Below are 14,905 nucleotides of genomic sequence, written 5' to 3'. Positions count from 1 at the left end.
AAGGTCAAGGCCTCATGTGTAGCTGTTTGGGTACGTGATGTCTCCCGGAGCTTAAGCTCTAGACGCCCCATACCTAGTGTAACTGGTAAATCTGGGTTAGGGGCCCAGTTCTGCCCCCTCACTTGCCCTGTAACTTGGACCTTACGCTGGGGCTGCCCAGCTTCCATCTTCTCCCTTACAGTGTTAGAATTAAACAAGATCACATATCTATGGCACCTGGAACATGGAAGAACTAAAACATTCACTCTCTCAAGTTCTAGACACTAAGTGACATGTCTCATGAGGTTGGCACCTTTTGCTCTCATCCACATTTTCAAAGTCACTCCAGAACTGTCCTGCTGAGGGGCCCAGCATAGTTCCCTCTTGCCTCCTTCAGCCCTTCCCCAGGCTGAAAGAAACAGAATGGAGAACAGCAGGCGGGTTGATTCATAGACTTTATCGGCTTTTACTCCACCCAGAGGTTTCTGCAAAGACAACCGAGCCTGTACAGTACACACAGTTCACTCAGTTAAAGCTGTGGGGCACAGGGAAGGGGCAGGGAGGCCCCTAGGAGGCAGCAAGACAGGCATCAAGGCTAGGGGTGGGCAGCAGCCAAGACTGGCCCAGTGGGCCCAGTGTTCAAGGAGGGCTGTGGGAGCTGGAGTGAGAAGGCTGCTGAGAGGGGTCGGGAGGAAGGGCGGCTGCAGGGAGAGGGGGTCGCATTAGCAGTTGCAGGGAGGAGGTGGGGAGCAGGAGGGAGGCCATGGTCACTGTCTACAGGGGATGGAGAGGATGAGACACAGCGCCTGTGTCTGTATGGGTGGGGGGGGTGGGGAGTCCACAGACATTTTCTGCAGCAGGAACAAGACAGACCGCTGTATAAAAGGGACTGTACAACATAACCTATGATACATTGTTTACATATGATACAAGGCTCTTTCTCTCTTCGAGTTTTAAAAAATAAATTTACAATTCCAGAGCTTTTAGTAAAAAATATATACACCTCCAGAGCAGGAGCAGCAGCTGCTTTTGCTGCTGCTGCTGCTGCCTCTTCAGAAGGGAAAGAGGTGGTGCCAGAGAGGAGGGTGAGGCTGTGCCAGGAAACCCCACCTAGTAGCTGCCAGGAGCCCCTGTGCCTCTCAGCCCTGGAGGCCTGTGATGGGAGAGGGAAGGGAGACAGAGAGGTAATAAGGGCATCACCAGCGTCCACTTTTGCCTTTACAGTCTCCGCTGTTCCCTCCACCTACTTTTGGGGGCTGCCCTCCCCAGGTACCGGGGTCCAGGTACAGGGGTCTGCCCTACCCCAGCTCTGATGGGGAGGACAAAGGGGGAGTCTAGACAGGGAGAAGGATGGAGACCATGTTGTTGGTGTCCGACGCAAGAGCCAGAAGGGGGTGACAACTCCCTTCTTAGCAGTGATATACCCCAAAAGCAGGAGTGTGGGCAGCATGCACCCCTAACTCCTGATACCACCACACCCTATCCCACTGCAACGCAGAGGGAGGGTCCAGTAGGCAGCTTAGGCCTGTGTTTCCCTGAGCATCTTTTACCCTCTCATGGGAGCCCACCCAGGGACCTTCAGGAGGCCTGAGTGGCGGACTCACAAGGGCAGATGGGTAACCCCTCCTACCTGCGGCTGCTCCTGCCCTCACGAGCAGCTTCACCCACAAGCCTGGGCATGCAGGGCAGCAGAGGTGCTGAGCAGGGAGTGGTGTGGGTGGGGAAAGCACCCCGTACTGTCCCAGGGGCAGAGGAGACAAGGGTAGCACCAAACAGAAGGACCTCTCCCTCCAGCACACACAACACCCTCCCTCAATTACCAGATGCACTCCTGCTCCTTAAAAGGGGACACACGCACATACACACACAGACAGAAGGGCAATATAATATTCAGGGGGTACATCTAGGGATCCCAGTCCTGACCAGGGAGATGGTGGACAGGTGGCAGAGAAAAAAGCTGCCAACCCCTCCCATAATTCTGCTCTGTGAGACGGGAGGGTAGGCAGCTTTCCTTCCTGTCTGGGAAGAGGAGGTTGGAAACTCCATCTCCGGAACAGACCTTGATGGGAGGGGACAGAGGAAGGAGCTCTCTGCCCCCTTTCCCTAGGAGGGCAGGAACCAGCAGAGTGTGGTTTTGGCTTGAAGGAGCAAGCGGGAGAGGACTTCAGCAGGATGAACAGGCTTATGAGTCCAGGGGTAAGTGCACCCAACTCCTTCCCGTGGGGTGGGAAGCTGCTCCAGGGGAAAGATGTCAGAGGTGGGTTGGAACATCATACAAAGTGCTTGAGTGCCAGGTGCCCGAGGACCCTGGTGGGGGGCCGACCAGAACCTCTGCTCTCACTGACTGTTAGCTTCCAGCTTGTAGGAGAGCTCGAAGAGAAGGTTCTGGTTGTCAATGACCTGGAACTGGCGCACATAGGCCTTGGTCTGCAGGTGATGGGGAGATGCCTCCATATCCAGGCCTGGGGGCGTTAGGAGAGAGAGGCCATCAGGTTCCTCGCCTCCCTTCACTGTCTACATACATATGGGCCAGAGAAGAAGGGTGCAAATAGGGACAGGTGTTGGGCAGGGGGGCCCCTGAGGAGGCCAGGGAGAGAATGGAGAACATTCAGGCAGGGAGTTCTCCCCAGAACCTTCCCTCTGCTCAGCCTGTGATGCTCTCAGAGCCCTGGGTACTCACAAAGGGGCCGGCTCCGGTATTTGCGGATTGTCCTCACTTTTTCAGCCACTGAATGCTGGGAGATGACAAGGAATGAGCCTCAAAAAGGGCACAGAATGATGCTTTCCCTCTCGTGCTCCCCTGCCTCCATTCTCAAACTTGGTTGGTTTTACTCCCTCCAGTCTCCAATTCTGGAGGGTCTCAGAAGGACCAAAGAAGGGAGTGTAACAGGGTGCCAGGTGAGAGGAAGGTAGAGTTGCCTGTCAGTTTGGCCACCCATGGGCGGGTTGGCAGTCAGGGAGACAGTCAGGCATCTGTCAGGCAAGCTGGGTGCCATGGAGGAAGGCTGCTGTCTCTAGGGGGATGCCAGGAGATGGGGAGGATGCCAGCCCCCCACTCATGGGACTGGGTTTGGCAGTGCCACTCACCAGCTTCTCAACGTTCACCAAGCCATCCACAAGGGTCTTACTCCCCTCGTGTAGGAAAGTCAGGTCTAGGGGATGGGGGGAAGCAAATGGATAAGAGAGGAGGTCCAAAGGGCCCTTCCCCTCCCCTAGAACCCACTCAATCTAGGGGCCTCCTCTCTAGGTGGGCACTCAGAGCTGAGCTGAGAGAGGACTGAGAGGCAGAACTGGGGCATGGAGAACTGGAGAGGAGAGCACACCTTGGGAACAACTCACCTTTGAGGACCAGAGGCACGAAAGGAATCACAGGGGGTTTCATCTTGGAGATCACTTCTCGGTAGCTTTTGTGGTTCCTGCAGGGGTCCTAGCATTCCACAGAAGAGTGATAAAGGGATGGAGAGGCCCAGTGTATCCCAAAGACATCCCCCAAACTCCCTCCCTCATCCCCCTGTCCTACACACATCTCCAATCAGATAAGGGTGGGTATGAGGGTGTCGGTGTGGGGGCTTGACTGCTCTCATCTCTCCTCCAGGGAAAACAGGGTAGCAAGCCTCGCATTCTGCCACTCCCAGCATGGTGGGGTGGGCAGGGGGAGGGGGATTCCCAGGCACTAAAAACCTTGAGAGGGAAGCTTGAGGAAGAAGGTTTACGGGAACAGACAGTCTTTGGGGTGAAAGTCCAGGGGCAGGTAAAAGAGCCAAACCTACTCACTGTCAAGTTCTCAAATTTGCGGAACAAGTTCTTGAATTTCCCTGGCAGCTTCTGCAGAGAGTGTGAAGGAAGGAAAAGGAATGTCAGACCGGAGCTCCTTGGGTTTCATGGGAGCTTCTGACTAATCTCCAGGTGTCAGAGGGGGAAAGGCCCTGGGTGTGTCTTGCAGGGGGCTGGGAAATTGGTAGCTGGAGAAGTAGAGTCAGCCTTTGGCTAAGTCTGGGGAGCTTGAAGCAGCCCAGAGGAATAAATTATTCTGGGGAAATGCAGGCCTCTGCTTATGCATGTGCTGTGTACAAAGGTGCCTCACTGAATGTTGGCTGAAATCCAATAGCCAAGTCTGTGACCTGGCCTGGGCTGCCTGCCCCCACTCAGGTGGGGACTCCGCCCTTTGACTAATCTGGACTAGGACAGGGTCTATTAGCCAAGCTGTGTGCCCTGGGGCTGGATCTGCCAGAAGGGGCACCTCCTTCCAATTGGCACAAAGGCTCCCTATAGGCTAGCAGCAGTCCCAGGAGGCCGCACTGGGTGAGCTCAGGATGTCAAGACTGAGGCTGGGGGCCAAGATCCCCGTGGTGGGCCAGCACAGACCAGAGGAGAGGAAAGAGAAGAGTTCTCATCACCTCCCACGTGAGCCGCAGGCGGCTGACCGCGGCGTTGTCCAGCCCCATGACCACGGCGTAGAAGGATAGCAGGTCCTGGTTCTGCTTGCAGCTGCGGGGGTGGGAGGCAGGGTCAGCGGGCTGTCAGGTGGCGGTGGCCACCCGGCCTCCGCCCTCCCCCTCTGCCTGCAGGCCGCACTCACATGGCCGCGATCTTGATGAACTTCTTGAGCAGCTGCGCGCGCTTGCCCGGGGCCTCGCAGAGCAGCACCTCGGTGGCCACCCAGTGCGAGACCTCGCTGCAGCGCTGCAGCAACAGCTCCAGGTTGGCGGTCTCCCGGCGGCCGCGCTCCCCGTGGAACACGTAGTCCACGAACTCCAGCTGCACCCACGTTGGCGGAGAGGCCGCCAGGGCGTGGGGGGTGTGAGTGGGTAGATGGCAGTACAAGGCGGTGGGGAGGGAAAGGCAGGAGGGCGGGGGCGGGAGGGGTAGAAAATAGAACAAACGGGGACAGGACAGGATGCAACAGAGATGGGAGGAAAAAAAACAACCAACATTAATAGTACTCTACCATCTACGGAGCACTCACTAGGTGCCCAGCCCTTGCGGGAGGCTCATTTATCCTCAAGACAACCAACTGATAGATATTATTGTCGCTGCCTTATTTTATGTCTTTAATAGTGAATGTTTTTTAAATACTAACCATGGGTCAGGTTCTGTGTAAGCAACACTTGGGCCCTGAACCACTCTGCTAGTGGGTCTGTCTCTTTATTGGTTTTTTCAGAGGAGGGGACAAAAGCTTAGAGAGGCTGTAGCTGTGCATTGCCTGAGGGCATGCTGCAAGTGAGCATCCTGACCAGGAAGTTCCGCTGCAGACACTGCCTCCCTCCAGGCCCCCACACCGGTACATTTCTCCTTCCAGGCCCCCATCCCAGCCCCAGCCTCAGTCTCCACCTCGTGCACACATCGGAACAGCTCCCAGTGGAAGGCGGTAAGGTGGTTGGCGACGTCCTCAGGCTCCACTCGGTGGATCTCTGTGTCTCCAGGGGAGACCTGGATCTCCTCCGGGAGGGGCACCTGGTGGCAGGCAGGGGCACAGAGGCTGGCGCCATCCTGGGCTTGTGAGTTTTTGCTCACAGCCCCTCCCAGCCCTTGCTCCCAGCCAAGGCCTTGTGAAGCAGGTCTTACCAGGGTCTCATAGCTGTCCCGGGTGCAGGCAAACAGGTGGCTGTTGATGCCCAGCGTGGTGAAGACACAGTCTTCAGTCGGCTGGAGAAGGACCTTCTCTGAAGAAGAACAAGCTGCTCTGCCTCAGCCCTGGCCACCTACACCCTCACACACCCCAGCCACTGTTGCCATCCCATCCAGAGATGCCTAACCCTGCACGGGCACATTTAAAATTTTTTTTTTTTAATTTTATTTATTTTATTTTTTTCCCCCAAAGCCCCAGTAGATAGTTGTATGTCATAGCTACACATCCTTCTAGTTGCTGTATGTGGGACGCGGCCTCAGCATGGCCGGAGAAGCGGTGCCTCGGTGTGCGCCCGGGATCCGAACCCGGGCCGCCAGCAGCGGAGCGTGCGCACTTAACCACTAAGCCACAGGGCCGGCCCAAATATTATACTTTCTTTTTTTTTTTTTTATTTTTCCCCCCAAGTGGTGAGTCAGTGCGCGCCTGGGATCTGAACTGGCGAACCCCGGGCCACCGCAGCGGAATGCACGCACTTCACCTCTTGCGCCACCAGGCCGGCTCCCCACACAGGCACATTTTAGATTAATGGGATTCGTACTATCACCAGGGTAAGCCATGTTTATCTGAAATTTTTCAAATGATTCCTTCTACATTTATAACCTCCTTTTTGCTCCCAACGTTCTTTCACAGCTCTTGATCACTCTATCATCCCTGTGACACTGGAAAAGCAGGACTCTTTTTCCCATCTTAGAGGAAAATAAGGCCATGACTACACTGCAGGCTTTTTGCCTTCCCACAGGGATTGGAGGCCCACCCTCTGTCTTTAGCCTCAAAAACGTAGCATCCTTAGGTACTCGAGGAGGTTAATGGACCAGAACATGATCCCAAAGTGAGTAAGAGGCAAGCACCCAGATCAGAATCCAAGTGTCTGGGACCAGAGCCTCACAAACATTAACGTGCAAAGGAATCACCTGGGGATCTTGTTAAAATGCACATTCTGATTCAGCAGGTCTGGAGAGGGCTCTGAGATGCTGCATTTTTAACAAGCTCCCAGGTGATACTCATGTGGCTGGCCCAGGACCACACTTCGAGTAGCCCAGGCCTAGAATTCAGTCTTCACCCCTGCCCCAGGGCACTGGACTTGTCAGTTTCTCTTCTTGTGGCCCAGCTCTTCCTGACCCTCACCTCCTGAGGAGGCCACAGCTACCAGGATGAGGGAATCCTCACGCCCTGCAGGCTCCTCCGAGTACTGCAATTTCTCAGTCACAGAGCCCAGAATGTCCTGCACAGACGCTGACAGGCGGCTGCGTATGGTCACGTAAGAGTGGTCAGGCATGTAGACCCGGCAGAAGACTGGACAGATAAAAGAAGGTGGCTTTTCATCAGAGGGCAGAATGGCAGAATGGACTGGTACAGTCCCTTTCAGGGCACATCTGTTCCTCACCCCACCCCACCCCCAACCCTAAATTGGTTGGCCTCTGAAAAAGATGCTGTGAAAAGGACTGGCTCTACTACACAAGGAGACTCCACTGAGGGTGACCAAGACCCAGAGACCACACAGGGGCCCTGAGCCATTCAGGATTCCCTGCCCCTCCAAATGCCCATACTCACTCTCATCGGAGCCCCGGAATGCCACTCGGGTCTGCAGACAGGAGTCTATCCGGCGGAAGTGGCGGAAAAGTGGCTTCACTTGCTTGCTGGGTGGCTGGCTCTCCTCTGGGATCCTGGCATGAACACAGCTGGGCATCAGGGAGCCCTGCCAGGCATGTGGAGCGCCAGGCAGGCAACATCAAGCAGGGATATCAGAACTGGGTCAAGGATGCACTGGCACCAGGTTCAGAAAGTGGTGAAGGAGTTCAGAAGAGAGGAGAATGACCAGCATGGCACAACTGTCCAAGTGACACAAATCAAATGCCACCTCTTCCATGAATTCTTCTCTGATCCACCCCACCCACCAGGAAAGGTAATTTTTTTGCCTCAACTGCTTTAGTACATTGGGTTAATATTTGTTTATGTGTGTGTCTTAACTCTTTTACAGGATTGAGAGCTTTTGAGGGCTGGGATTAGTTCTTACTGAATTTTTTTTCATCCTCCAGGCCTAGCACACTGCTTGGCACATGGTAGGTGTAGGTCCTCAGCTGTTTGATGAATTTTGCCAACAAGAATTTCACAGTCTGGGAGGGAGACAGACGTGCATACAGCTACTTCTAACACCAGGCGGGAGGTGTTAGGTGATATAACAAAGGTACAAGGAGAGTTATGTTGGTATGGAGGAGGGACAAAGCTACTTCTGAAAGGAGGATCTGGGGAACTTTCATTAAGAAGATGGCATTTGAGGGGGCTGGCCCGGTGGCGCAAGCAGTTAAGTGCACGCGCTCCGCTGCGGCGGCCTGGGGTTCGCCGGTTCGGATCCCGGGCGTGCACCGACGCACTGCTTGTAGAGCCATGCTGTGGCGATGTCCCATATAAAGTAGAGGAAGATGGGCATGGATGTTAGCCCAGGGCCAATCTTCCTCAGCAAAAAGGAGGATTGGCATCAGATGTCAGCTGAGTGCTGATCTTCCTCACAAAAAAATTAAATAAAGAAAGAAAGAAAGAAAGAAGAAGATGGCATTTGACCTGGTCTTGAAGGACAACAGGAAGAGAAGGGGGTGGGAGGAGGTCCTTCTGGAGTGAACCATATAAATGACAGCAGGGAAGCTGGGAAAGCACTGGAGTTCAAGGGATGGTGGGGTGTATAGGGAGTGTCATGGGTGGAGGGGGACGTGGGAGATGGGATGGGAAGGATCAGCAGAAGGCAGAAAGAGAAGAGCATTGAATGCTGTGCTAGGATGTTGCAACTCTGTCTTGTAGACAATGGGGAGCCATGGATGTTTCTGGCACTGAAGCATGATGTTGTTAAGGTTGAAAGATCTCTCTGGTGTCAGCATTAGAAGGGAGAGGAGGATACAAGACCATAAGCTGAAGCTCTGGATAGGAGGCTGTGGCAGTAATCCAGGTGAGAGATAATGAGGCCTAAATGAGGGTTATGATGGTGGGGATGGAGTGGAGAGAAACTGAAAGGGCAAAGGGATGGACAGTGGGAGGGAGGGAGGGATGGATGGATGGACTGATGGATGGATGGATGGATGCAGTGGTGTCTTGAAGCTGTCTCACATTGGCTCATGAGAGTAGATTGTTAAATTTTGGGGAATTTTGCCAACTGGTTTTTAAACACAGCCATTAAAATATATATATATATATATATATCATAGCCATTAAAATATATATTTATGTTTTATAAATTTACAGTCAAATTATTACCAAAAATGTAGTTTCCTAATTGTTTTACTACTATCTATGCTCTTCAGGTTATTTATACCTGTTGTATTTATATGGCAAAAATACTATATAATGGCTTGCAACTGCACAGCTCTTCCCAACTTCACATTCAGTGACATCATGTTGGTAGCTTGAAATCAGCCATGGTGAGAGAATTTACACCATGGGAATCAGCAAAAGCTACAAATTAGGGCTCTTTTTCCTGCAGTGCTGGTTGTTAAATATTTACCAGTATGCCATTGGATTGACAAATAAATGGATGGAAGAATGGACAAAAACAATGACTGCAGACAGTGCTTTGTGCTACTCTCCAGTAAGAAAAGGGGCTGAATAAAACCATATTGGAGCTCAAAGGCCAGAGGCAGCCCCACTAATAGAGGAACATGGGGGACCTCTTTCCTGTCCCCTCCCCCAACCCATTCCCTCACTTTAGCTCCACTGTTTCCACAAGCTGGTGCAGCCTCAGTGTGTCCTCTCGGAGGTCCTGGTAAAGGAACTCATCCTTCATAATCAGCAGGTACAGATCCTGGGGAGAGGAGGAGAGAAGGTGAGGGCAGGGGACTTATTCCAAGCATCAGTCTCTGCAAGGGCTGGGGAAGGATCTCCATGCCTTCGAGCATAGAAGAACCATATAAGCTAAGGCCCACTGGCATGTTTTCCTTCCAGGTACCCAGCTTGAGGAGTATGGCTCCTTCAAAGGGGCCCCCTTCCAGAGCTAATAGCCTACTCACCCGCAGGCCCTCTTCCCCCAGGCCCACCTTGATGATGCAGCCAGCCCCCTCTTCTTCCTGCAGCAGCCCCTGGTAGGTGTCCAAGAAATGAAGGAGCGTAGCTAGACACGCCTGCTTCCGGCCCAGCCCCTCAGGGCCCTCCATGCCTCCTGCCCAAACAAAGCTGACCCCTAAGTTAAGAAAAAGCCCTGGGCAAGCAGATCTGAGGAAACTGTGAAGGGGATGGGAGGCAATGGGAGGCTAAACCACCCCCAAATATTCTCTAGGTTTGGGGCCAGGGAGAAGGAGGCCCAGAGATCCCTAGAACCAAGATTCCTTCACGCCCCAGCTCAGGTTTTTGCTCGGAGTAGGTGGGGATGGCAGCCACTTGACCACATCCAGCTCCCGCCTTGAGGATACCCTGCCTGGACCCACCCAACCTCTGACCAGCCCACAGCCTGGAGCTCATGGCAGGCTAATAAAAGCCAATGGTGCTTACCACTAACCTGACCATACCTCAATAATGTAAGGCCTAGTGTTTCTAAGAAAGCCTATGATATTCTATTCAGCGGCCTGACATTTACAATTAGGTTCTAAAATAAATCAGTGAGAGGCCTTATGCTTACATGAGACCCTATGAATAGCCCAGCCAGTGGCTTGACTCTAGCAGACCCTACTAAAGCACAGCCATGACCTGATGTTTACATCAGACCCTGTAATAACTCACGGGCAACCAGATGTTTAGAGCAACAATTCAGTGGGGAGAGGCACCTTTAATAGAACAATAACACCTTACATTTGTACAGGGCTCTGCAGTCTCTAGAGCACTCCCACATCTGCTATCTGATTGATCTCCACAGCATTCTTGTAGGCAGGGCAGGTGCTATTTACCCCCATTTTACAGAAGAGGAAACTGAGGCCCAAGGAGGTTGGGTGATCTGCTCAAGGTCACACAGCTAGTGAGTAAAAAGCTGGGAATTGAAACCCAGGTGTGCTTTCTAGGGAAGAGCTTAGAGCCTGACATCACATGTGGGGCGGGGGGAGTGGCTCCCTCCCGACCTCCCCTTTCGCAAGCTCCACAAAAGGATATTACTGGTGTAGCTCCTGCAGAAATTTCTCCGTGGGGAGGAAGAGAGAATGGGTGAGGACGATGTCATCCAGCAGGATATCTGTAGAGATCAATTGGCACCACTGATGTCAGGAGGGCACTTCTAGGACCCAACTGGACACTCACCACCCCCCTCTCTTGCCTCTGAGGGTGAGTTCTCATGAGCCAGGCTGGAGCCCCAGCCACCTGCCCTGTCATGCTCTGCACACGCACACACACACACATGTGTGAAGGTTCTGGGCAGCCGCTGCGGGGGTGGGGTTGGCAGCTGCCAAGGCAGCTGGAGGGAAGGAGGGGGCGCCCTTCAATGGCCACGCCCACATCCCTTCAATGTGTGGGAAGCTGGTCAGATAATACACCAAGCTTGAGATCTGCCTGAAAAAAGAGGTAGCCCACAGAATTGTCTCTAGACAAAGAGAACTTCCAAACACAGTGGTTAGGGTCTGCGGGGTGTGTGTGTGTGTGTGTGCGTGTGTGTGTATGTGCGTGTGTGTATCCCTCCTCTCTTCCTCACTCCCTACCTAACAGCTTTGAGTTCCAACTAGGCAGGTGAGAACCAGCCCATTAAAAGGGAGAGGGAGCAACTGCCATCTGTTTGATCCCAAAACCTTTAAATAGAAACCCTGTGTCCTCTGAATGCCCAGAGATGGAAGGGTTAATGATGGAAGGGTGGAGAGGAGTGGCTCTTCTCACCACCCTTTTCCCCTCCACACCCCCATCTGGGCCTGGCTCAGCCAGTCAGCCAGGTACAAGGTCGCCCTGACTTGCAGCCAGCCCTGGGGTGGGGCAGGGCAGCCTGGCACACACAGACAGGTAGGGCACAGGGAGGGAGCCAGGTGTCCTCACCAGGACAGGTTAGGGCCAGGTCCCCAGGCCCTGCCCCAGGACAAAACCAAGGCTTCTGACGGCCCTTGGCTCACCATCCCCTGGCCTCCAATTCTAGCCATGAAGGTGGAGGAGGAGAACCAACACAAGATCCTCTCCTTCAACTACTGCATTTCACAAATGAGAAACTGAGGCCCAGAGCTGGGAGGTACTTGCCTGGAGCTGGAACAAGAACACAGACTCCTGAGTCTTTGTTCTTTTCTCAATATGCCTGAGACAAGCAGAGGGTCAGGGTAGAGGTCAGTGGTCAGATGGTGCTGCTTAGATGTTTGAGCGACTTTAGCTAGTTTGGGGGTACCTTCTGTAAGTTCCCTTCTCCCATATACCCTGGGAGGGAACCAAGATAGCTTGAGAACATTGGTGATATTGGAGAATATCAGAGTGGCAGGTTAAGCTGATTCTCACTCACTCTAGGACTGGTTTGGGGTCCCCCAAACCAGTTACTCTGGGGATCCAGCCTGCCAGGCCAGATAATACAGTGACAATCAATTCAGGAGTCCTTCCCCAGGAGAGATTGAGCAGGGTCTGTGGCACCAAGCCCCTGTGGAAGGGGAAAGACAGTTTCCCCCTTTTCCTCTCTGCCTAGCTATCCTGCTATCTGCATAAAGTGAATCTGAGAGTTACCAGCCTGACCCTCAGCTCCAGGGATGAGACTAGAAATAGGGATGCCCAACATCTTTCTTATATGATCTCTTTACTTCATAGGAGAGCTAAAGCCAGAGCAAAGGAAGAGGAACATGGGGCAGAGTCGGAGAGATGCTGCTATGGGGGCTCCAGTTTGGCATCTGTCCCTTCTAAGGCAGGCTCTGGTCCAATGCACAGCCTCCCCAGGGAATGTGTCATAGAGACACAGGGTGTATGGTGTAGGCGGGAAGTTATGGTTGGGAGAGCTGTGTGTGTCTGATATTTTTCTAATTAAATCCAAAAGGTGTCAGCTCTCCAGGGCAACTACATTCTGAGCCAAGGAGAGGACCCAGGTCTTGAGAAAAGTCTAGGGGAATGGAGCCCCATTCCACAGAACTAGGTTAGGGCTCCCTGCAGAGGTCTGAGAGCCAAGTGTGAAACCCCATCTTTAGGCCCTCAACCAGGGCTCCCAATCCTCAGACCCTGCTGGGCTGAGTGACATGCCAAGAGCTAGACCTAAAGACATGCAAGTCTTCTACCTCAGCCACTAACCAGCAATTTGGGGCCTCAGTTTCCTCAAAGTCCCCTTAGTAGGGGTGCTGGTGGGGAGTGGTGAAATATCATCATCCTTTAGGGAATAAGCCTCTCAGGGTGTGGTTATTTTTAAAGAGGCCGTGTGCTGAGGCCTGCCACCGGAAGGGCGGGAGTTGGAGAGGCTCAGACCCCTTGGATACTGCAGGACCCTGATGTCTGCCCAGCCACCTCTCCCCCAGCAAACACCTTCTGAGTCAGCCCCCAACTAGAATGCCTCCCTCCCCCAAAGCTGTTAAGGACAATGCATCCCTTTGCCCAAGCTCAAGAGGCAGCTTGGGCCCTGTGCCTGTCTGGCACTGCACCACTGAGTGGGCCAGCCCTGTGCTCTGGGGCTTCTAAACAGAATCAGGAACTCCTGGAAGGTCTTTCAGGGCTTGGGCCCTCTAGGGGGGCGGCACTAGCTGCTCTGGGCAGCTTCCATCTTAGTGTGTCAGGTCCTAATTTTGGGCCACAGAAGGAGGTAGGTAGTCAACATCAGAGACCCATGCGAGTCTGGATAAAATCTCCAGGGGAAAGGAAGGGTGGCTTAAGGAGAGAAAGAGGTTCAGCTTCTTCTCCAGCCGTGGGTGAGGCTGCTACAGGGAGGCAGGTGGCACTGCCACTTCTCTTCTGCAGAAGGGTCTGTTCCTCCTATAGGCCCCCACCCCACTTCAGCTGACCACTCAACCCCACACCGAGGCTCTGCATAGCGCCACCCCCAGTCTCCAAGGGCAAGGAAGAGGAACCAGGTGGCAACCCCCTACTCTGGGATGGATGAGCCAGCCGACTTCTTACCTGAGGCAGCACTGTCCCTTGTGGCCCCTCCGGCCAGCCTCTCCAGAACCCGGTTCAGAAGATGCTCCGGCCGCTCGGGGGCGCCCAGCGGGGCCCAGGGCGGGGAAGTCAGGGGCTCACCCGGGGACAGCTCATCTGAGGAGTACGAGGACGGGGAGCGCAGGGGCCCCCCTCCCCCGAGCGGCCCGGGCCCCGGCACCTCCTCTAGCTGCAGCCAGCAGGGCCCCCCGCTACCTAGCTCCTCCGTGACCCCCGCCGGCTCTCCACCTTCCTCCTCAAGGGGCGGCTCCAGCCCCGGCTCGGCGGGGGGCTCCCGGAGGAAAGCTGGGAGCAGCAGGCGAGACACGCTCTGACGCCGCTGCAGCGGCCGCGGTCCCCCGGCTGGACCGCCGCCCCCACCAGGTCCACCACCCCCTCCAGGCCCGCTGCAGCTCCCCGGACCTCCGCCGGGACCTCCCGCCACCGTTCGCCCCGCCAGCTGCGACGTCTGCTTCTTCAAAAATTTCTCCAGCGGCTTCATGCCCCCCCCCCGCCCCTCTCCTCGGGGCCGCCGGGGGACCCAGGTGTCCCAGGCGCGGGCGGGGGGGGCGGGGACACGATGCTCAGAGGCGGAGGGGCAGAGCGGAGGGCCGTGCCAGGCGCCGGACTGGGGGCCAGAGGTGCCCGAGGCTCGCTGGCCGGAGTCCAGTGGCCAGTGGCCGGGGGAGGTGCCAGAGCGAAGGAGTGCCCGCTCTTAGTGGCCCCCCATGCGGGCTGCAGCCGGCACGCGGCCCGAAGGTGGGTACGCTACCGGGCCAGTGTCCCGGGCTCTGCGCTCCTGGGCCGGGCTGCGGCGGCAGAGGCAGCGGGCGGAGCGCAAGGCTGAGAGGACGCGGCGGCGGCGGCGGCGGCGGCGGCTGCGCTCCTGGCCCGGGGGAAGGTGGCAGAATTGAGACCGCGCCCCCTCCTCCAGTCCCCGCCCAGTCCCCGCCCCTGCCCCTCCCGGGCCCGCCCCCTGGGCCGCGCGAGGCTTGAATTTGGGCGCTGGGGGCCGACCGACAGAGAGGGAAACAGTAAGGGGCTGAATGGAATTGGGTTCAGAGCAGACGCAGAAATTAAGGGCAAACGTGAGGGAGTGATTTACCAATGGAGGGGGATTCCTGGCTCCGGGGCTTACAGGGACTCTTAGTATCGTTTCAAAGACCCAGGGCAGGTCTGTGGCCTGCACTGCTTGACCCACCTACCTGAACTCAGGTAAGGCCTACAAAGATTGCTGATTGAGTGTTCATCACTCTCAACCCCGCTAATGTGCTCTGTTGACATACTCACAGGAATATGTGGTCTTGATCTTCCTTCTGTAAG

General features: G+C 55.0%; 1 protein-coding gene across 1 annotated transcript; it reads right to left on the bottom strand.

The window, feature by feature from the left end:
- Window positions 1-304: 304 nt before the first annotated feature.
- Window positions 305-14,365, bottom strand: RAPGEFL1 (Rap guanine nucleotide exchange factor like 1). The gene is made up of 15 exons (XM_087441116.1): window positions 13,565-14,365; window positions 10,673-10,748; window positions 9,628-9,769; window positions 9,298-9,395; window positions 7,160-7,272; window positions 6,734-6,901; window positions 5,545-5,642; window positions 5,311-5,433; window positions 4,559-4,737; window positions 4,377-4,467; window positions 3,754-3,804; window positions 3,319-3,406; window positions 3,067-3,131; window positions 2,660-2,714; window positions 305-2,441 (listed from the first exon to the last, which is right to left on the bottom strand). Exons 1-15 carry the CDS (start codon window positions 14,082-14,084, stop codon window positions 2,317-2,319), a joined length of 1,992 nt encoding a protein of 663 aa, XP_087297242.1. The 5' UTR covers window positions 14,085-14,365; the 3' UTR covers window positions 305-2,316.
- Window positions 14,366-14,905: the final 540 nt, after the last annotated feature.

Source organism: Ceratotherium simum, chromosome 16, assembly GCF_057802395.1.
Source record: "Ceratotherium simum simum isolate JZ-2026a chromosome 16, ASM5780239v1, whole genome shotgun sequence".
Classification (NCBI taxonomy): Eukaryota; Metazoa; Chordata; class Mammalia; order Perissodactyla; family Rhinocerotidae; genus Ceratotherium; species Ceratotherium simum.
This window is presented reverse-complemented; position numbering and strand designations above follow the sequence as displayed.